Consider the following 22,743-nt stretch of genomic DNA (forward strand, 5'->3'; position numbering starts at 1 on the left):
TTCGTTTTTCCAAAGACATACTTTATCCTCACAATCCAATCCCCTTGCGAAATTTTTATGACGTGCTTCAGTAGCTTGATACCTGCTAGCACAATCTACAAAGCTATCCTTGAGACAATTCACACCAATCTCATAATCTAAACAAATCATTAAACGCTAACATCCAATGGTTCAAATCTAAACACCCTAGAGCTAGAGCTCACTTCATTCACCGAATCACTGTTACTTGTCGTGAGAAGCTGCAAACCCCGATCCCATGATCACTTCAGGTCGATCCTCCACAACCAGCAATTCAAGTTGGTCTCGGGAAGGAATCATCCGTGCGATGGCTCACCCAATCCACCTCAGGAAAGTTCCACTTAACATCCAGATAGACCTTATCTTTAAATAGACACTGCAGGCAGTGTAGACTTCAAGCACATACTACAAGTGATGGCGCAAAATAATTTGTAATCACTTTAATGTCATAATTCAAAAGCAAAATATTGTCAGAATGATTTCTTTTCATTGTTGAAACGAATCTTGATCCTCTACTTTGCTTATGTATGCTAACTATGTAACTAACACAAAAAACAAGATCAACCAATGTATAGTGAGTACGGGTGAATTGGATTTGGCAGTATCGCGACCAAATCCTATGATAAACTGATGTTTGGAAAAGAGATTGGAATTTGCAAGCTCTGATAAAGGAGCAGATTGCTCTATTGAAGCAACACCCATATAGAGAAAACATGTTTCTTCTGTATACGTCCATCCTAAATTTCGCAAAAGTCATCACAGAACTTACTTTAATTAATAATCAACTTGAACAATCTGTACTCATATCAAGTAGTTTAGGGCATCATTTTAGATGCAACTAAATCATCTTGGCTAGCTCATTGTGTTAGCTACTCACCTCAACTTTGGCTTCTGGCATTGAGGGATCAGTAATCCGTCGGTGGAAATATGTTCAGAATTCAGCTCTGAGCAGCTATGAAGCACTAATGCAGACACTCAATACAACACCGACACGTAGAAACTCGGTAAAAATTAGAGAAAATTGAAGTGATTGTATGCAACTACACATGTCAGTGTTGTGCCGGTATTGGATGCCGATATGCGTCGGACACTCAAGCACGCCTTCAATCTGAAGTGTCGGTGCTACATAGTTTAATAGCAATTAACTCTTTAATTGATCTTTTGAAATTTTGATTGATTCATTGACAAGTGCTGTATATGAAGCATAATCTGAAACAAGTCCTTTCTCATCATTAAATATCTTAAAATCAACAGAGCTTCCATGCTTGCAATGACCATCTAGTAAAATATTAAATGTAATATCATTTGGAACCACTCCCATATTAATCATTGCATGAAGCAACATTTTAGCATTTTTCATCTGACCTTGTTTACAAAAACCGTTCATCAGCGCATTATAAGTGACAACTCCCGGTACACGTCCATCACGCTGCATCTCCTTTAGTAACTTGGCTCCCATCTTAACATCACCTTTCTTACAAAAACAATCAATAACCATGGTATATGTTGGATCATCAGGTTTGTGACCGGCACTCAACATGTCCTTCAACATCTTCTGAGCATCGCAAACTCTTCCGTCTCTACATAGTCCAGATATTAGTGCAGTAAAAGCAACATCATCAAGCTCGATCCCCTCCTCAACCATTCTATCCTTGATTTCTAATGCAGAATCCATATCTCCGTCCTTACAACATCCATCCATTAGAGTGGTGAAAGTGATCTTATCCGGCTTGAAACCATTCCCAATCATCTCATTCAAAAGCTTCCTAGCCTCCTTCAAATCTGCAACCCTACAAAGCCCATTGATCAACGCGTTATAAGTAATCAAATCCGGTCTAACACCTCGATCCTTCATAATCTCAAAATTTCTCAATGCCAAATCAATCTTCCCATGTTTACACTGCCCATCAATCAAAGTAGTAAAAGTAACACCATTAGGAACCAACCCCATCTCACACATTTCATCAAACAAATCATTCGCCTCATCCATCCTACTCTCCTTACACAATCCATTGATCAAAGCACTATAAGTAAAAACATCAGGAGATATTCTTTCACTCTCCATAACACTCTTTAACACAAAACCCTCCTCCACATTCTTACTTCTACAATACCCACTTATCAAAGTATTAAAACTTACAACACTGGGACGCAAACCCCGTCTAGGAATTTCATCGAACACCATTCGTGCATTCATAACATCCCCAATTTTACAAAACCCATGCATCAAAATGTTAAAAAGATAAACATTTGGCGGATACCCATAATCCAAAACCTCCAGATAAAACTCCCAACAATGTCCAGGCTGTTGATTCAACTTCATCACACGACGAAGAAGATACTCACAACCACGAACAGGAATCGAAAAGTTATTCTTTTTAACCAATCTAAGACACTGAATTGCATCCTCAATGAATTCAGAATCAGTATAAGCAATAATCAAAGCATCAAAAACAAGATCAGAATGGCGATGATGGGTTGGAATGGTTTGAATAAGGGAAGAGACAAGTGAAGTTGAAGAATGATGACCCATTTTGGAAATGATGAAAAGGAAAAGAGAATGTGTTTGTGAGAGAAGGTTGTGAGAAGAAAGGAAATGGGACATGGTGGAGTAGTTATGGAGAGTGTGACGAAAGGGAGGGCGAGAAGCGAGGTAGTTGAAGAAAGAGAATAGGGAGAGAGGTGGAAGAGAGAGAGGGTTGAGGTTGATGAGGTTTGTGATGTGATGAGAAGTGAGAGATGGGAGAATGCGTTTGAGAGTTGGGTTGAGAGAGTAATCAGGATTGGGATTGTTGTTGTTGTTGTTGTGGATTGTGTTGATGGCTTCTGAGATTGTGTAGAGGATGTCATGGTTTTTGTAACGAGGTTTTGAAGAAAATGAGACAAGGTTGTGATGAAGATGAAGTTGAAGATGACGAGGTTTTGGTTTCATGGTTGGTCGTGGATTATGGATATGTTGTGTCTAACATGTTGATTCTTGGTTTTTTTCTGTCAATTTGAATCTCTGCTTGAACTTTGGTGTAATGTGAGTAGACGGTGACAGTGTATGTTCTATTGTGAGTGAACTTTGGTGAAAATTGCTCTCTTCCTTTTAAAATTCTTCATTCCCTTGATCAAAGAGAATTAACTCACTTCGGTCTTTTTCACAGGTGAAATTTGCTGTTGACACATACCATATGGCTGGGACACACATGTAAATGACCTTTTTGCCCCCTCGGCAGTTAACTGCCGAGTAATTTGAAATCCGGCTGCAGTTAACTGCCGAGGAATTCCTCGGTAGTTAACTGCCGAGGATTATGTTTCTTCAGATGAAACAGGAAACCTGCTCCCCCTACACACTATTTTCTCATCACCTTCATACCACTCCAATCCACCCCAAAATTCTAAAAAAATTTTCATCAAATCTTGCTCCAAAATGATTCAAGCATCAAGCATAGGATGATTCAACACACTTTTGACGTAAAAAAACAGGTATTGTGCATTTTATTCGGTTTATTTTTTGGATATGTCAGGGTAGTTTTACAACGTCAGCTACGTAACACTGTCATGGGGAATATCGGCAGTTTACTGCCGAGGAAATCCTCGGTACCTTACTACCGAGGAAAACCTCGGTAGTTAACTACCGAGGAACTCTTGGGAAAAATTTTCAGGACGAAAAAATGGCAGCTACTGCCATTTTTTCAATTTTTTTTTTTGTTTTTTTTGTTTTGGTTCATTATGACATTGATGTTTATGCATTAGTAAGTTGTTAATTTATATTTTTGTGTTGTTTAATTATAGTAATGACCGAGAACGCGGAAGATGTTTCGGGAGAGACAAAACGTAATTTTGTCCAAATTTCCGGAGATGTCAAACCGCCTAAGGTTGAAGTCAAACCAAACATTGATGGAGCTTCCGTCCATGTTGAAGCTTCTAAATATGTTAGCCCCGGTGTCGTCCCACTTCAAGCCCACGAAGTTGACACGGCTAGGTTTTTTTCTGACGACATTAAGTTTCAAGATAGAGAAGAATTGCTTGGGTGGGTACGTTGTCAAGCAAACAAGGCGGGATTTACAATTGTTACACAAAGATCAAGCTTGATCCATCCAATATTGCGCCTAGTGTGTGAAAGGAGTGGAGCTCACAAAGTGCCTAAAAAAAACCGAAGCATGCGACAACGGGCTCAAGAAAATGCGGGTGCTTGTTCATGATTAGTGGATATCAAAGTACGCAAACAAAGGAATGGGGATTGAACATTCTTAATGGAGTTACAACCATGCGATGGAGCCGGCTTTAGAAGGACACATTCTTGCCGGTAGATTAAAGGAGGATGACAAGAAGATTGTACATGACTTGACCAAGAGCAAGGTGCTTCCAAGAAATATTTTGATACACTTGAAGAACAAAAGACCACATTGCATGACAAATGTGAAGCAAGTGTACAATGAACGTCAAAAAATATGGAAGGCAAATAGAGGTGACAAGAAGCCGTTGCAATATCTAATCTCGAAGTTGGAGGAGCACAACTATACTTATTACTCAAGAACACATGGTGAAAGTAATACAATCGAAGATATCTTTTGGGCTCATCCAACATCCGTTAAGTTGTTTAACAATTTTCCAACGGTTTTGGTTATGGACTCCACCTACAAAACCAACTTTTATAAGATGCCAATGTTTGAGGTAGTTGGGGTAACTTCGACCGATTTGACATATTCGGTTGGGTTTGGATTCTTGATGCATGAGAAAGAGGAAAACTTTGTTTGGGTTTTAAAAATGTTGCGTAAACTTCTTACTTCAAAGATGAATATGCCTAAGGTGATTGTTACCGACAGAGATGGGTCTTTGATGAAAGCGGTTGGAATTGTTTTCCCAGAAAGTTATGGTATGAATTGTTACTTTCATGTGCAAGCAAATGTTAAACAAAGGTGCGTCTTAGATTGTAAATATCCTATGGGAAAAAAGGATGGGAAAGAGGTGAGTAATCGCGATGTTGTCAAGAAGATCATGAGGGCATGGAAAGATATGGTTGAATCGTCCACTCAAGAGTTATATGCAAATGCATTAGTGGAGTTCCAAGATGCTTGTAGTGATTTCCCACCTATCCTAGCCTATGCCATGACCACCTTGAATGAAGTGAAGGAGAAAATAGTGAGGGTATGGACAGACCGTGTGTTGCATCTTGGTTGTAGATCCACCAATAGGGTAGAATCGGCTCATGCTTTGGTGAAGAAATATTTAGACAATAGTGTGGGTGATTTGGGTACTTGTTGGGAGAAAATACATAACATGTTGTTGCTTCAACACACTGCGATACAAACAGCCTTTGGTCAAAGCGTTACCGTGTTGGAACATAGATTCAAAGATGTCACTTTGTACTCCGGCTTAGGTGGTCATGTGTCTAGATATGCTTTGGACAACATTGCTATGGAAGAGTCACGTTGTAGGGAAACGTTGTGCATGAACAAGGAAATTTGTGGTTGTGTTCAAAGGACATCTTATGGCTTACCATGTGCATGCGAAATTGCAACTAAACTCCTTGAAGAAAAGCCAATTTTATTGGATGAGATACACCACCATTGGCAAAGGTTACGCATGGGAGAAGAAAGTAATGAACTTGGTTTTTCGGTGGATGATGAGTTGAAGGGTATTGTAGAACGTCTCAAGAAACTCCCTTTCCAAATGAAGCTTGAAGTCAAGGAGGCTTTGCGGCAATTGGCATTTCCTGAAACCACCATGATGTCTCCACCACCACAAAAAGCAACAACCAAGGGAGCCAAGAAAAAAGTGGACATTGCGAGGTCTAAAGGAAGAATTACATCCACTAGCCGGATCCCTTCTTCTTGGGAGGTTGTTGATTCCCAAAATCCGGATAGTCAACCGTCACCATCACCAACAACATCATCATATAAAAGGAAAAAAGGTGCTCGTCTTGGTAAAGCACCAATTTCCCCACTTCCACCACCTTCTCGGTATCCAAAGCCTAAGGTTATCCCGGTTATGAGTCCTATTGATTATATGCCACGCTTCATGCTTCCATTTATTGAAAAAGTGGTGGATGTTATTGGCGATGGACATTGTGGATTCCGGGCTATAGCCGAGTTCATGGGCTTAACCGAACAAAATCATCTCATGATTCGTACACATCTTATTCAAGAATTGAAAGATCATAGAGATGATTATGTTGAAGTATTTGCGGGTGAGGATCGTTATAACTACATTTTAAATGGCTTACATCCTCCGCAAATACAAAAAGTTGTGCACATCTTGTTGATAAGTGGTTGACTTTTCCGGACATGGGGCACATTGTTGCCAATTATTACAAAAGGTGTGTGGTTGTGTTGACAAATCTTGAAGTTGGTAACTCAGAATCTTTTTTCCCACTAAGAGGGCCACCACCGCCGGGCAAGCAAAAAACTCCCATCATGTGCCTTGGGGTAATTCCTAATCACTTTGTGCTTATTTACTTGAGGAATGGTTGTCCACTACCTCCATCATCTACGGAGTGGCACAATCACAAGAAACAAGATGCGGTGACTTGGGAAGATGAGTATTTGGATCAACATGAGTTGTTCCGAAAGCTCATGGCTATTGAAAGTTATTGCGCCAAAACCACAAAAGGAATCAAACAAAGCGGCGCCTATTTTGTTGGACACTCCCGAAAAACCAAAGCAACAATTTGAAGTTATTGCGGAAGATGAGGAAGATTTTATGTCACTTGATCTTCTCCAATCACTTGGCAATTAACAAGGGATTTTTTTGTCGGTGTTAGTCCTTTTTTTTTGGTAGAAATTACACCGACGTATATTTTGGGGTCAAAATTGTAATGCCAATTTTTTGTGGCCAATATATAAGTAACATTATGTAATTTATATTGATATATATGATAACATGACTTTTATTGACTTGAAACTAGTGCAATACTTATTTATAGCTTATTAATGTTTGCACATTTGATTTATTCGTTATTACATTCCATTTAATTTTGTTCTAATCTATGATTATTTTGTTAAAGCTTTTGTCAAGTGAAACATGTCAGAGGTTGCAAGAATTGAAGGGCGTGTTAGGTATTGCGCGTTTAAAAAGACGGTTAAGGTTATGATAACACCGACGGACTCTATTGATGATTTGAAGACACAACTTAACACTTATTTTGAGCATCTTGGTGAAAATCAATATACACGTCACTTGTCTGCTCTAATGCCAATGATAGACCTAGGAGAAGATAGAGATGAATTCACATGGAAAACGGCAAGCTATATGCCTTGGCTTATTAAAGACGATAGCGACGTCGGATTTATGTTTAGGAATATGGTGGAAAATAATGTATTATATATATATGTTCGTTCCATATGCAATTGTAATGAATGTAAGTAGGGATTTAATTTAATGATGTGTAATGATGTGTAATGACTTGTAATGTGTTGTTTGATTATGGACACTATGTTCCGTTTTGATGAATTTCAAACTTTTATGTGGTTTGAACCAAATGTCGGTTTGATTTAATTATGGACATATGTAAAAGATATTGTATTTTTCTTGTTTATGACCGAGTTTCATTGTTGTATAATTTGAATTGCATATGGAAATGCTCTGGTAAAATTACAGGTAAAAACTGGCCGAAAAATGGCTTGGAAATGCTTAGCATTAATGCAGAACCTGCTGTCTGCATAAATGCTTTCCTCGGCAGTTAACTACCGAGGAATTCCTCGGCAGTTAACTGCAGCCGGATTTCAAATTCCTCGGCAGTTAACTGCCGAGGGGGCAAAAGCGTATTTTGCATGTGTGTCCCAGCCTTCTCTAATGTGTGAACAGCAATTTTCTTCACAGGTAGTTAATGTTGGGGTAAAACAGTGTTGTGTTAAGATTTTTGTGAGGGTTTCTTAGTGAGGAAGAAAACAGAAGCTGTTATTTAGGGTTTGCAAGAGTTAAAGAAAGAAAATAATGAATTGTGTGAAAAGCATTGTTTATTAAGAGATGGATACAATGTATATTAACAAGAGTGTATCCTTGTTACTTGTGTATCAAGTAACCAAACAAAACTGAAACTAACTAGCTAAAAAATAGGGAAAACAGTTTGTTACTTAAGAAACAAGTAAACTAGCCCTAACATAATGCAAAGCATGCACTGAGTTTGAATTACACACTAATACTCCTCCTTAATTCAAACCATCAAAGCAAAACACACCCAGCTCTCTTCTAAGCTTCAGAAACTGGGCTCTTTTCACAGGTTTAGTGAAGATGTCAGCAACTTGGTTCAATGTTGAGCAGTATTCAACCTTGATCTTGCATCTGTTCACTTGATCCCTCAAGTAGTGGAACCTAGTCTCTATGTGTTTGCTTTTACCACGTGCAATAGGATTTTTAGCTAGATTTATTGCAGACTTGTTGTCAATCAGAAGCTTAGTAGGTTGTTGAATGTGCACCATCAGATCCTCCAGAACATTCTGCAACCAGTTTGCTTGACAAGCTGCTGCTGAACCTGCAACATATTCTGCCTCACAGCTAGAGAGAGCCACAATTGACTGCTTCTTTGAAGTCCATGATACAGGTGTTCTCTGCAGCATGTATACAAAGCCTGTAGTGCTCCTCCTGTCTATCTTATCTCCACACCAGTCTGCATCAGAGTAGCCTATCATGCTGAGCTGCTCAGTTTCTTGTGCTTTAGGAAATAAGATTCCATACCGTAAAGTACCATTTATGTATCTTAAAATCTTCTTAGCTGCTAAGAAATGAGTTTTACTAGGGTTACTCATGAACCTACTGACAATTCCAACTGAATAGCTTATGTCTGGCCTGCTTTGACATAAGTATCTCAGTGAACCAATAAGACTTCTGAACATAGTTGGATCAACATCTTCATCCTCTTCTATGACTTCATTTCTAATGTTAGAATCAGCAGGAGTGATTGACGAATTGCAGTCTAACATATTGAATTTCTTCAATATCTCAGTAGCATACTTTGCTTGATGAAGTAACAATCCCAAATCTTAAAACCTTGATCAACAAAAAACTTGTCAATTCTTTTGTTCCAGGCCCTGGGTGCCTGCTTCAAACCATATAAAGCCTTATTTAGTTTGAACACCCTATCTTCTTTCCCTTTGATTATGAATCCTGGAGGTTGTGTAACATACACAGTCTCTTCTAATGTACCATTCAGAAAAGCTGATTTAACATCCAGATGATATAGAGGCCAAGCTTTACTGGTTGCTACTGCTATCACTAACCTGATACTTTCATGCCTGGCAACTGGTGAAAATACTTCAGTGTAATCAAAGCCCTCATTCTGCAGGAAACCTCTAGCTATAAGTCTGGCCTTGTGCTTTACTACTTTCCCTTCAGGGTTCAACTTCAACTTGAAAACCCATTTAACATCTATTGCCTTATTTCCATCAGGCAGCTTGACCAAATCCCATGTCTGATTCTTTTCAATTGAATTCAGTTCATCCAACATAGCTTCTTTCCAGTTTTCATCACTCAAAGCAGCTTTATAGTCTACAGGTTCAGTGTCTGCAAACTAGACATTGCAAAGTGCACTAGCTCTCCATCAGGATTCACTTCATCATCACCAGTTACTTCACAGTCTTGCAGCCTTCTTGGAATCTGTCTGTTCCTTTGTGGTCTAGCTGCAGTGGTTGGCTCCTCACCAAATGCTTCTTCAACTATAGCTTCTTCATCTGTAATGAGCTCATCAGACTCTCTGTTATCTTCAATGATAACCTGCTTCTCAGATACACTGCACTTGTTTGAAATCCAATCCCAGAATTCCTCTTCAAACACTTTCACATCTTTACTTATTGCAATTTTCTTTGAGTGTGGATCAAGTAATCTGTATGCTCCAGTATTGTGATATCCAACCAGTATCATTGCTTCACTTTTGTCCTCCAACTTCTTTCTTCTGGAGTCAGGAACATGCTTATAACAGATTGAGCCAAAAACCTTCAAGTGACTGATTGATGGTTTCCTTCCAGACCAGATTTCTTCAGGCACCTTGTCCTTCATCTTCTTAGTAGGACATTTGTTAAGAATATAGGCTGCAGTGTTGACTGCTTCACCCCGGAATTCATGAGGCAGCTTCTTCACCTTCAACATACTTCTGGCCATATCAAGCAGACTTCTGTTTCTCCTTTCAGCAAGTCCATTATGTTGAGGAGTGTAAGGAGCTGTGACTTCATGAATAATTCCCTGATTTGAGCAATAAGATTCAAAGTCTCTAGAGGTATATTCACCACCCTCATCTGTTCTTAGAATCTTCAGCTTCATGCCACTCTGATTTTCAACTAGCACCTCGAACTTCTTAAAAACTTCCAGAGCTTCACTCTTGAGTTTTATCAGGTATAACCACAACATCCTTGAATATTCATCCACAAATGTGATAAAATATCTATTTCCACTGTATGTAGGAGTTTCTATAGGTCCACATATATCTGAATACACCACATTCAACACATGCTTTGCTCTCATCTTCAAATCAGACTTGAAAGCTGACCTAGAATGCTTTCCTACTAAACATACGCTACATGATTTTTCAGGGATCTTCACATTTAACTCCCCAATAACCATATTCTTTGTTTTCAGTAGACATAGGCTCCTATAGTTTAAGTGTCCATACCTTTTATGCCAGAGTTCAGATTCTTCATCTTTCACTGAAGCTTTATAGCAGATTTGCTCCTTATTCACTATGCTGGTTTTGAAGGTTCTGTTCTTTGTAAGCCTTGACTGCAGTTTGAGCTTCTTCAATGGATTGTACAACTTTAAGGTTTCATCCTCCATAGTTACTGAATAACCTTTCTCTATGAGCTGACCTACACTCATGAGATTACACTTCATTCCAGGAACATAGAGTACCTCTTCTATCACTGCTCTTTTTCCATCACTTCCTTGTATGGTCACATTTCCCATACCTTCTGCTTTCATACTTCTGCAATCTGCCAATCTCACACTGGTTTTCTTGCTATCATCAAATTCACCCAGCCATTCCTTTTTACCAGTCATATGATTTGAGCATCCAGTATCAAGATACCAAGTATCTGATATTGCTTCTGACTCTTTATCACTTGTAGTAGCCATTACCATGACTGTATCATTATCAGAATGTGAATCTTCTTGAGGCACATTAGCTTCTTGCTCTTTGTTCTTTCCCTTTCTATCTTTATTGAACCAGCATTCAGAAGCATAATGTCCATATTTTTCACAACAGTAACATTGTACCTTTCTTTTATCTTTCTTCCCTTGATTCTTGGAAGAAGATTCAGCTCCATTCTATGAAGATTCAGGTTTATCACCTTGTTTTTGATTATTCTTTCCCTTTCTTTTCTTCCACAAATCTTTCTTTGACTCTTCTTGCTTGAATCTTGCAAGCAATGCATGTTCCTCATCTTTCTCCACCTTTCTGCCAGTTATCTTCATCTCATGAGCTTCTAATGCTCCTTGAAGTTCTTCAATCTTCACTTCATTCAGATCCTTAGTTTCCTCATATGTTATCACCAAGTGATCAAATTGAGATGGGAGAGTCCTCATAATCTTCTCCATAACTGACTTGTCAGAAAGAGTTTCACCACAAAGCTTCATCTGATTTGTGATTGTTAGAACAGATGAGAAATAATCCTCAATCTTTTCTTCATCCTTCATTTGAAGCAACTCATACTGTCTTCTCAAAGCCTGTAACTTTATCTTCTTCACCTTATCATCTCCACTGAAGTACTTCACAATCGTATCCCATGCTTCCTTGGAACTTTCTGCATCAGCAATTTTCTCAAACACCTTGTTGTCAACACATTGATGAATGTAGAACAGAGCCTTGCAATCTTTCTTCTTTGCTTCTCTGTGTGTGTTTCTCTGAACATCAGTGGGATTTTCTGGAAGTGGCTCGAATCCATTGTTAACAATTTCAAGAACATCTTGAAACCCAAAAATCACTCTCATCTGCTTTACCCATCTGTCCAGTTCTTCTTTCCATCAAGAACTGGCAAGTGCGCAGCAATATTCCCATTGGAATTCATGATTGATCTTCTTCTTGGATCGAACTATGCTCTAGATACCAATTGTTGGGGTAAAACAGTGTTGTGTTAAGATTTTTTTGAGGGTTTCTTAGTGAGGAAGAAAACAGAAAACAGAAGCTGTTATTTAGGTTTTGCAAGAGTTAAAGAAAGAAAATAATGAATTGTGTGAAAAGCATTGTTTATTAAGAGATGGATACAATGTATATATACAAGAGTGTATCCTTGTTACTTGTGTATCAAGTAACCAAACAAAACTGAAACTAACTAGCTAAAAAATAGGGAAAACAGTTTGTTACTTAAGAAACAAGTAAACTAGCCCTAACATAATGCAAAGCATGCACTGAGTTTGAATTACACACTAATAGTTAACTCATGACATTTTTAGATTGTTTTAATAATTTTTTAAGACGGGTCAATTGATTTTAAAAATGTTTGCTTGAGTTAACTACCGTTGAAAAATATCGAGCGTGAGTTAACTCCTGTTGGATGAGAGAATGAACAATTTTAAAGGGGCGAAGAATAATTTTTCGTGGATTGGGATTCACAAGGCCCATTATTATTTGTAGTCTAAACTTCACCAGAACCTCCTTTTCCATTCTCCAATCTTCTCGCGCTCCATACTTCAAGTTTTGTCTTTGTTCTAATTATATAATCTAAATAAAATAAAAAAGTTTTATTTTATATTATATAATTTGAAACATGTCTATCTATAAGTACAACTCAAAACGCTTCTCTCATTTCAACATTAATGATTTTTCGACCTAAACTTCTTCGAACCACCTTAAACCCGACCAACCACACATTGTGTCATTCTAGAAGTGAAGTTGACCATGGCCAATAAATATTTTGTATCAGATATTTTGCACGATTTGGATTATCAGATATTTTGTGTTGCAAAATTGACATAAATTTTGATTTAATTAGTGCAAATATTATTATATGTTATGTCTTGATGTGTGTCAACAATGTGGTTTGATTGTGTTGCAAAACCGGCATAGATTTGAAAACAAGTGTGTTTTATGTACATATAGATATGATCTTTGTGCTGATATAATTTAGATTATATTATCCGAACACATATTTTACTTATTCAGATTGTATAATCTGAAATGTGAATTAAAACCACCATTGTGTTTGAAACATGGTCTGGTGGAGGGTTCAACACGTTTCAAATGCTATAATTTGAAATGTTTAGTTTGTTTTTCGTATTATATAATCGAAAAGGTTTTGAAAAAAGAATTACAATCATATAACGGCAAAACACATGAACTTATGAGTTTTTATAGGATTCGGATTATATAATCCGAAATTGTATAAAAGTGTTTCACATTATATAATCTGAACATGGTAAAATAAAAATTTTGGAGGACACACGAGAGATAAGTAAAGTGAAAAAAAGAAATTACCAGACTTTGCATGTGTGCAAATTTAAGGAAATTGAAATTTGCTTAAAAAAAGATTGAAATTATATGAGTAAATTGTTATTTTAAATTTTTGAATTTTTGTGAGTGGAGTAATTTGGTCATTAAATTTATGAAATAGTAGTAGATTAACTTCTTCAAATTGAAGATTGTCAATTAATTTAGTGTTTAGTAAGTCATTTCAGATGATTATCGATCGCAAAATTCCCCATAAAAAAAATAAAGTATTCGATGATTTTTTTAAGATCCAAAACTTCATTGAGGGTGGTCGTTAGGGATTTAACTAGATTGTAATTAATTTACTCCTTTGATTTCTATAGAAGTTATGTAGATCTTTGATGTAAAGGGATTTTTTTTCGTCATTCTAATACAATTTATATTTCCAATCTCATATTTTTTCTCAGCAACGTTCAAGGCAATGTACGCTGCACCACCAACACACATATTGTTCTTCAATTCCCCAAGGACCTCAACGACTTTTTTTCATCCATTTTTCTTGAAAACCCATGCTATATAAGGACATTTGCACAAAAAAAAATGTACACGCTATTTAACTCAAACTTTGAATGTATTTATCAACAAAATATTCTACAATAACTAACAACAAAGTATATGCAGCCCCCTTTAAAAAAAGTATACGCAGTTGAACCGTAAAAAGAAAGTATAAGCAGTTAAAAATGGAAACATGTGCTAGCCAAATAAAACTAGCTTACGATCAAGGATCTTAAATACCGGGCATATTAATGGTTGCGATCCCCTTATAATCTTTGATATTGTGAAAATCAAAGTATATGCAACTTCAATCACATTGCGTTACAATTTTGGCAACATAAAATTTGTTATATTATTGTGGTCTAGATTATGATTATGAACCTTTATTTAAATCCTTGAGTAGAAGGTACACTCTTTGCTACTTGTCGACGACCATCCCTTGAAACACTAGTTGGATCAACCACATCTCCCAATCTTCCACATACAACACCATGCTTGTGGAAAAACCCTTTCTTTATCTTCTTCTTCTTTGTCCTTTCAACACCATCCTCCACACTTGTACTAGCAATATTGTCGGTGCTATTCACAAGTTTATTAGACTCTATAAGACGATTCAAGTGCCTTGAAATGCTTTGAACTTCATATGCATCAAGTAGAGATTTCTCCTTCTTGTGAATTTCTTCCTTTTCCATTGATCTCATTGCTTCTAATTTGTAACGAGAAGGTCTTGGTTTACGATGAATATTACTTCTTGTAACAAAAAATTTACTTGAATTAGCTTCTCCTTCATTACATGATCCTGAACCACGTTGATGCCATGCCCATGCAGCTGCTTTCACTATGGCTAAGTCTTCATTGATGTGATCATCTTTAATAGCATTATTTTGTTTCTTTCTTTGAGTGAGAGAGTTTAGAAATGAGAGCTTGGAAGCCATGAAATGAATGTGTGGGAAAATTATGTTCCACGCTATAAGGTTAGGGAAATTAGGTTAGGTATGTTTGTATATTATTTATTGCTGAACACGTCGTATGTTAAAGTGAGGTATATATGTGATATCGATTTTGTTGAGATGCGGTTTACTTGGCTGCTAGTTGCTAGTTGCTAGTTGCTAGTTGCTAGTTGAATATCATGTTGTTGGAATTTAATAGGGTTATTTAATTTGAACACGAGTTGTGGGTCCCACATGGGGGAGCCTTTCTTGGAGAATTAGTTTGTTCTAGCTAAGAAAAGTGTATTTTTTGGACTTGTCTACCCGAAAGATTATTATAACTTAGGATCTTATCAATCCACAGTCATTATCATTCGAATAATAATACATCAAAAGTTTGAAGTTTGTTAGTTGAAAATTTACAAAACTTATCAATACACTAATTTAATGTTACTCTTAAAATATAGAAATACTATTAAATTAGCATTAAATAAAATGTTACTTTGAATATACTCATCAATTATTTGTTAAAAAAAGACAAAAAATACTCATCTATTAATGCATGTTTCGTTTTTTAATAATCTCTTCTTTTGTTTCTACTAATAATAATAATCTCTTTTTTTCATATCAAAATTATTATGAAAGATATTTTGTCGGATATAACTATTTTTTATACCAAAAATATCAATGAAATTACCTATCTACTATTCTTTTTTTTTTTTTTTACAAGAATTACATACTATTCTCAAAACCTATGAATTATTGTAATAGAACAATAAGGAGGATTGAGAAGCTAAATCGACTTCAAGCAACAAAATACTAACAAAACAATTAACTACTAACATATGTCTAATTAATTTTAATAAAACCAAATAAAGATGGTATGAATCTCTTTGTTAAGAAACTCTACTAAGCTATTGGATGAAATGGTAAGTGATATCTTTTAATTTAATCAGATATCACGAGTTTTGAATTCAGCCTTGATAATGCATCTCTGTTAAATCTCTTGAATGAAAGTTTTATTATCCATTTTCATCTTACCAAACTTTAGGAATTATCTATACAGTTGCGTGCAAATGATACATGATTCATATAAAAAATGAATTTCTATTAAATAGTTCACGTTGAGATGACAATTGGACTCAAACCCGTTATATATATCATTGAGCCATGAGATGGAAAGGGAATTTGACCAAATCAGGTGGTCCATGACACGTGACTGGCTGAAGGATGAAAAACAATTATGAAAGGAGCCGAACAAAAGAGAATGGGTATCACGGATCACGGATCAATTGCATCACTGATCAATTGCATGAAGGGAAGCCACAAGCTGGGTGAAGAAGAAATGCTTACATATATTTTTCGTCTTTTATTTTTTTATTAAAAATCCGATTTGATCCTTTATATTTTTTAAATCATTTTAGTTTATTATCTTTTTAAAAGGATGATATTTTAATCCTTTTGACATACCAGAATGAATAGAAATAAGGACTAAAAATCATTCATTTAAAATGATAAAGGGCTAAAACGATTTAGAAAAAAGATAAAAGACCAAAACAAATAGAGGTCATTTGAGTTTTAGTCTATGAATTTGCTAATACTTCCAATTTTGTCCTGCAAATATTAATTACACGAGTTTTGGTCCATGAGCCCATTAATCACAGACGTGTCACTAATTTGTTGACTTGATAGAGCTGATTGGTTAAGTGAGTTGATGAGTCAGCAATATATAGTGTGAACTGACAAAAATGTCATGGAGATTTCAAACATAAGCAAAATGACCAAAATGCCCTCAATGAGTTGGAGATTCAGATGTTTTATTGTGGTTTTCGCTTTCACTCTTGTTTTTGAGTTCTGGATTTTCAATTGGAAGGGTGTTTGAGAGTTTCAAGTTCAATTGGAAGAGAAGATGGTGAGTGAGGGACAATGGACATAAGAAAAATCGTGTTTGTGTTTGGATAGTGTAGATGATGAACAAGGGTTTTTGTGTGGAATGAAGAAGACAAAGGCATTTTGGTCATCTTCGCGTAAATTTATTTCATTAAAGGGCATTTTCGTCCATTCATGTCAAAAAATCTGAGTAAGCAACGACTTAACCCAGTCAACATTGGACATGTCAACTAATCACAACCACCTCAGCGAGACTACAGGGACTAAACAAACATAAATAAGCCCAAAAGTATATCTAGGCCAAAAGAAAAACGCACACGTAGAGATGTAGAAGGCACTAAAGATTAAAGAACATCTCATGCGCAAAACATCTCTCTTTGTAATTTCTTTTAATCTTGTTGTTTAATACTTTGATCATGAGTGGCTAATTTTTAATAGATTATGTATCGTAGATGAATTTATTTTAAGGTACTTGAACTGTGTAATTATTGAGTACTTTTTTAAGCAAAATTAGTATGTTCGGTTATGCATATGCTTAATGTTTTTATCTATTCACAAATATATGAATTGATTTCAAGTATTGAATGATTACTAACCATAACTTTTGAACTCAATCAAAATATAATTATTCAATCAACGATAACTTTAGACATATTGTATTATCTTATTGTGATTTTAGAAATTAACGCTCATAAATTTTTTGATGATTATAAATCACCTTAGAAGAGGGTTCTGAGTCAAGACATCGACCTTAACTACTATGTTAATTTATGGTAATATCATACTCACAATTGGAAAAATTAAACACAATTACCAAGTAAAAAGAAAAATAAAGGATTCGATTGACATGATCAATATAATCTCTAATTTTACCAAAACAATTTATTTCTGTTAAACTCAAATATTCACTGTAGAGACGAATTTTTATTACTTTGACAAATTTTGATTAAACTTGCTAAAAGTCCATCACTACATGTCCTTCTAACTTGCCATTTGATTTGTGAAGTCAACCTCATGAAAGTAAAAAAAAAAAAAATCAAGATTGTGTTTTCTTATAAGCAAAATCTAACATTAAGCACAATCATTATTGTAACACTTAAAACAGAACAACAAGGGAAAGAAGCAAATTGACTCTTATAAAGCAATGGAAACCAAAGTCAAACAAGCCCATAATTAAACATCATGCGACTAAAAAATCCTAAAGAAAAACAAACAAACTGATAAAAGCAAAATATCACAACTTAGTACTAATATGTGCTGGTAATTCCAAGGTTGTTCATGGTTTCCAGAGGATGGTTGTCTCTGCTATCATGGATGTGACCACATACGGATTCATGTTAGATCCAGGTCTTCTGTCCTCAAAATATCCCTTCCCTGCTTTCTCAGTCTCCCTTCCTACCCTAACAGAAGCTCCACGGTTTGCAACACCCTGCAACCACATTTCAATCAATAGTACAAACTATAAGGATCACTAACTCATCTCAACCATAACGATTATTTAGTACAAAAAATCTTAACTATAACAAAAACATCTATGTAAATGTTGATGAAGGTATAAAAAGTTAACTTTAATTACCATTCACCAACATAGGTTTTCTATTACATGGATATTTTTTTTGACAATTCTTTTACATAGATATTAAATAGCTTTCACAATGTAAATGTTTATTAAGATACTTTAGGACATGATACAAATAATGTGGCACCTTGATGAGACATAATTAAATTTCTCATGTAGAACTTAAACAAAGTTTATTCTATTTTCTCTCTAATTGTGACAAAACTTGATGCATAAAAAACTAATCAAAGAAAAATATTGCAAAGGTAATGAATATTTTTTGGTTACCCATTTGAAGGTGTTGATGTCAGCAGTTTCATGACGTCCAGTCAAACGACGCTCATTGCCTTCTCCATAAGCAGCAATGTGCTCTTTGTGTCTCTTCTCTAAATTGCCAATTGCTTTTTTAATCACTTCGTAGCCACCATCGTTTCTCATTGTTTTGGTGCTGTAATTTACGTGAGCACCAGCACCATTCCAATCACCCTTAATTGGTTTAGGGTCAAAGGATAGCACTGCCCCAGCAAGCTCACAAATCCTCTCCAAAAGATAACGAGCAACCCAAAGCTCATCACCGGCAGAGATGCCAACAACTGGACCTACTTGAAATTCCCACTACATATAATAATCAAATTAAATTAAAAATGTAACATAAATTTTTTATGTATGGAATATAAGAGTAAACAATAGTGAATGTCAAAATTGTGGGATATCAAATATTCAAATGTTTAAACTTATGTACCTGGCTAGGCATAACTTCTCCATTAACACCACTGATGTTAATGCCAGCATAAAGACATGCTTTGTAATGTGCATCAACAATATCGCGTCCTAATGCCTTCTCAGCACCAACACCGCAATAGTATGGTCCCTATTCAGCAAACAAGAATTCGAATGAATATAAATAATCAAACAAAAACATAGTAAATCTCTAGGGTTGAAACCCGGAATTCCTCACTTTTACACACTTAGCGTGTGATTCTCTCCACCAAACTATTTGACAAAAAAAGAACGGAACACCAAACAAATGTAAAAGAGTTTTCACCTGAGGTCCAGGAAAACCACCCTTAGGCCATCCAAGAGGCCAGTGTACATCTTTCTGCAACAAGGTGTATTCTTGCTCAATACCATACCTATATGGAGATCATAAACCAATGTTTAGTAAATGATAAGATTGAATTAATCATGCAAAAAAAAAAAATCCCTAAAAATCGAAATGGGAATAGTCACCATGGTTCTTCAGCAACAACATCAGGATGGCTGAAAATCTTGGCAGCTGCGTGTCTCTTGTTAGTGGGAATGGGTTCTCCAGCAGCAGTGTAGGCATCACACATAACCTAATGTCAATTAAAATTTAAAAATCACATGTTCAACTTTAACAAAGGTGTATCATATACAAATTACATAACATAGTAGACAAGAAGAAAAATGTACCAAGATATTCTTCCCCCTCCTGAATGGATCCTTGAAAATTGCTTGAGGACTGTTATATAAACAATATCAATTAGAATAGCTTATGAATGGTATTAATGCTAAATGAATTCAAGGGGAATGGTATCAATCTTAAAATGTACATAAAGTTGTGGTATGAAGTGGTAGAATCATGTACTATCATTAGATTACAGAAAATAAAGAGGCTTACTGCAAGATCACTTCACTATCATCTCCAGAAGCTTGACCAGTGCTGGAACCATCATAGTTCCACTTGGGAAGCTTTGAAGGGTCTTCAACGGGTCCAGGGAGAGTCTATATTTAAAACCATTTTATACATGCATATGTTTAAACAAGTTATAATAGTTTCCTAATAATTTTAAGACCTAAATCTGCCCTAAAGTTTAAAATAATATACAGAATTATATAGACCGTAGAGATCAGAATGAAGGCTGGATTATTTATTAAATTGAAAAACTTCTTTGAGCTATAAGCAAGGTTTTAAATAACGGTCGCGGTCACGGTCGCGGTCGCGTTAAGGTTTTCGCGATTTCGGCAGTAACGGACGTTGCGATACAAATAACGGTTTTCGCGGTGTGAATTAACCACAACATTGCACAATTCTTATTTAAATTATTTATATTATCATGTAATGTATAATAACTTAAATTAATCAATTATCCTATTGTTATAACATGTTTAAAGTAAATTAATAACCAAAATAAAAAATAAAATAAAAAACACCTCGTCCTATATTATCAAAATGCACACACAGCAACACATACAACAATACAGAACACAGGCAGCAAACAATGAACAACAGAGTGGCAAACAAACAGCAAAAAAACGCATTACACAACAACACAAACGGGTCACTCACTCACTCTCTAACTCTATCTATCATATTATTCATTTATTGTCTGTTTTTCTTTCTCGTCACAACACAATCAAAGCTCCGATTTTTCTCTCTCTAGATTCACATCTTGATTACGGATCTGGAATATTGAAAGATGAAACAACTACAAGCAATTTTAAACTTCTGCTTTTCTGAGCTTGTAACAGCGTTTTGCGGCCGTAACGGAGTTTTACGGTCGTAACGGTGTTCGGTAACGGTCGTAACGGCGTTTTCTATGTGAATTTCTTTCTCAGCGTTAAAAGGGGCAAAAACGGTAACGGATGCCGCCGATACCGTTTTGTAACGGCCGTTTTTACGGTAACGTTCCGTTTTTTAAAACCTTGGCTATAAGTAACGTTTAATCTAGAAGTCATTTAAAAAATTCCTAATATTTACTAAACAAAAATGGATCTTGCTAACAAATGCTTTAAATGCTTGTTTAAGGAAGTCTAAACATATAATTTATCTTGAAATTACATGTCAAACACATAAAAATAAAAGTACACAATTTTTATACAAAAAAATACTATTTTTGATTCCTTAAACAGTATCCTCAAAACATTTGTTAGCATTTTTCAATTTTTTACTTTTGGTTACATATTAGTGAAGAAAATTACCCTTGCTTTGCTCCTCATGTCCATACCAGATCCACCGACCCTATCATAAAGGGAAAATAAAAAGAGGCAAGAGTTGTTACATTGTCCAAAACTACAAAATCAGAAGTTACATGCATAGGTAAAAATAGTACTTCAATATCAATGTGTTGTGGACAACGAAGCACGGACACTAATAATAATTTGAAAAAAATAACATAGTTGAATGTAATCACATGTATAGATTACTAAACAGATTACTAAACAGATTCGGTAACTCAACTTATTTGAATAATTCGGTAACCAAACAGATTACTACACACCATACACAAGATACTAATGGCCGGGTAGCTCAACTTATTTGAATAAAGTTTTCAATTCCTAGTATTGCAAATAATTAGGATCAAAAGTGTTTCATACAGCTGAAGTTGTGATTGCATTGCAATCTTGATATTATCATGAAAAACCATGATAGCAAACATGCATAATGATGACTAGGTTCAAATCTCGAAATAATCCCAGAAAGAAAATATGGAAGAAATACCATCAAAACCAAAACAATAGAATTCCACCAATTAACCTAAAAAATGTACCAAAATCTAAGTATGAATTTAAAATCTCCCTCCCAATAAACAAATCCATATTCACGTAAATAGAGAACAAATCAATAAGAAGAAGAAAAAAAAAAAACAATTGAAACCCATTATAATAATTGATCGATAAAACATAAATCCATGCACACAGAATCAAATGGCATAATGCAATGTTTAATTCAATAAACAGAGGAAGGGACTAACCATATGTATTCAGCGATGACCTTCTCGGTGGTATGAGATAGGTTAAGGTTGATAAGATCTGAGAGTAGCGACGACATTTTCAAAATCAACAGAGATTCTTAGGAACGCTCTTGGTTTGTTTTCTGTTCTACGATAGAGGTTGCGTGGTTTTTTATAAGTGTGTTTTCTCCTTCATTCAAAAACAAACAAACAAAATTAAGATAATCACTAATTTTTCAAATGTTACCCCGTAATTTAGCAACTTTTAACGGATGAACGTTATGATATTTTTTTGGATACACATTTCAGAAAATTAAAAAGATTAAATTTGTAAACACACACACAATGTAAAATTATTTTTACACATACATATAACATACTCCAGTCAAATCATGCATTTAGATATTATTTATAGAGATATTTTTGAAACTAACTTAACAATGTCTTTGCTGAAAATAATTAGTTTTGAGGTCTCTTTAGTTACGGTGTGAATTAAAATTTTAAAAAGAATTGGATAGTAAGGATATATTTATAAAAATTAAAAATTCGACCAATTTATTCAATGTGTGCCTCCACGGTAACAAAAAAAAAATCAGGTTATTTAAAGAGTTTAATTTATCCATATCATGAGCATAAAAAAGTTTTATACTTACTTTTTTTTTGTTCAAGAGTTATATATATTATAACTTATATATTATATCTAATGATTTGCTACCAAATCATCTGAAAAGTTAAAAATACATGATTTATCATACTTCA

The 22,743-nt window shown here is 35.3% G+C and overlaps 3 protein-coding genes across 3 annotated transcripts; all 3 read right to left on the reverse strand.

Moving 5' to 3' along the window:
* Positions 1-963: 963 nt before the first annotated feature.
* On the reverse strand, positions 964-3,138 carry LOC146923758 (uncharacterized). Its single transcript, XM_085708906.1, has one exon. It carries the CDS (start codon positions 2,948-2,950, stop codon positions 1,160-1,162), a length of 1,791 nt encoding a protein of 596 aa, XP_085565032.1. The 5' UTR covers positions 2,951-3,138; the 3' UTR covers positions 964-1,159.
* Positions 3,139-14,063: 10,925 nt separating this feature from the next.
* Positions 14,064-15,008, reverse strand: LOC146923759 (uncharacterized). The gene has a single exon (XM_085708868.1). The coding sequence runs from the start codon at positions 14,845-14,847 to the stop codon at positions 14,296-14,298; it is 552 nt and encodes a 183-aa protein (XP_085564994.1). The 5' UTR covers positions 14,848-15,008; the 3' UTR covers positions 14,064-14,295.
* Positions 15,009-17,846: 2,838 nt separating this feature from the next.
* Positions 17,847-22,432, reverse strand: LOC146923760 (glutamine synthetase nodule isozyme-like). Its single transcript, XM_085708869.1, has 9 exons — positions 22,006-22,432; positions 21,233-21,272; positions 19,932-20,035; positions 19,724-19,772; positions 19,520-19,626; positions 19,335-19,422; positions 19,032-19,160; positions 18,578-18,904; positions 17,847-18,160 (listed from the first exon to the last, which is right to left on the reverse strand). The coding sequence occupies exons 1-9, from the start codon at positions 22,080-22,082 to the stop codon at positions 18,008-18,010; spliced, it is 1,074 nt and encodes a 357-aa protein (XP_085564995.1). The 5' UTR covers positions 22,083-22,432; the 3' UTR covers positions 17,847-18,007.
* Between the last annotated feature and the right edge of the window lie 311 nt (positions 22,433-22,743).

Source organism: Medicago sativa, chromosome 5, assembly GCF_051527215.1.
Source record: "Medicago sativa cultivar Bolivia chromosome 5, Bolivia_mono, whole genome shotgun sequence".
NCBI classification, from domain to species: Eukaryota; Viridiplantae; Streptophyta; class Magnoliopsida; order Fabales; family Fabaceae; genus Medicago; species Medicago sativa.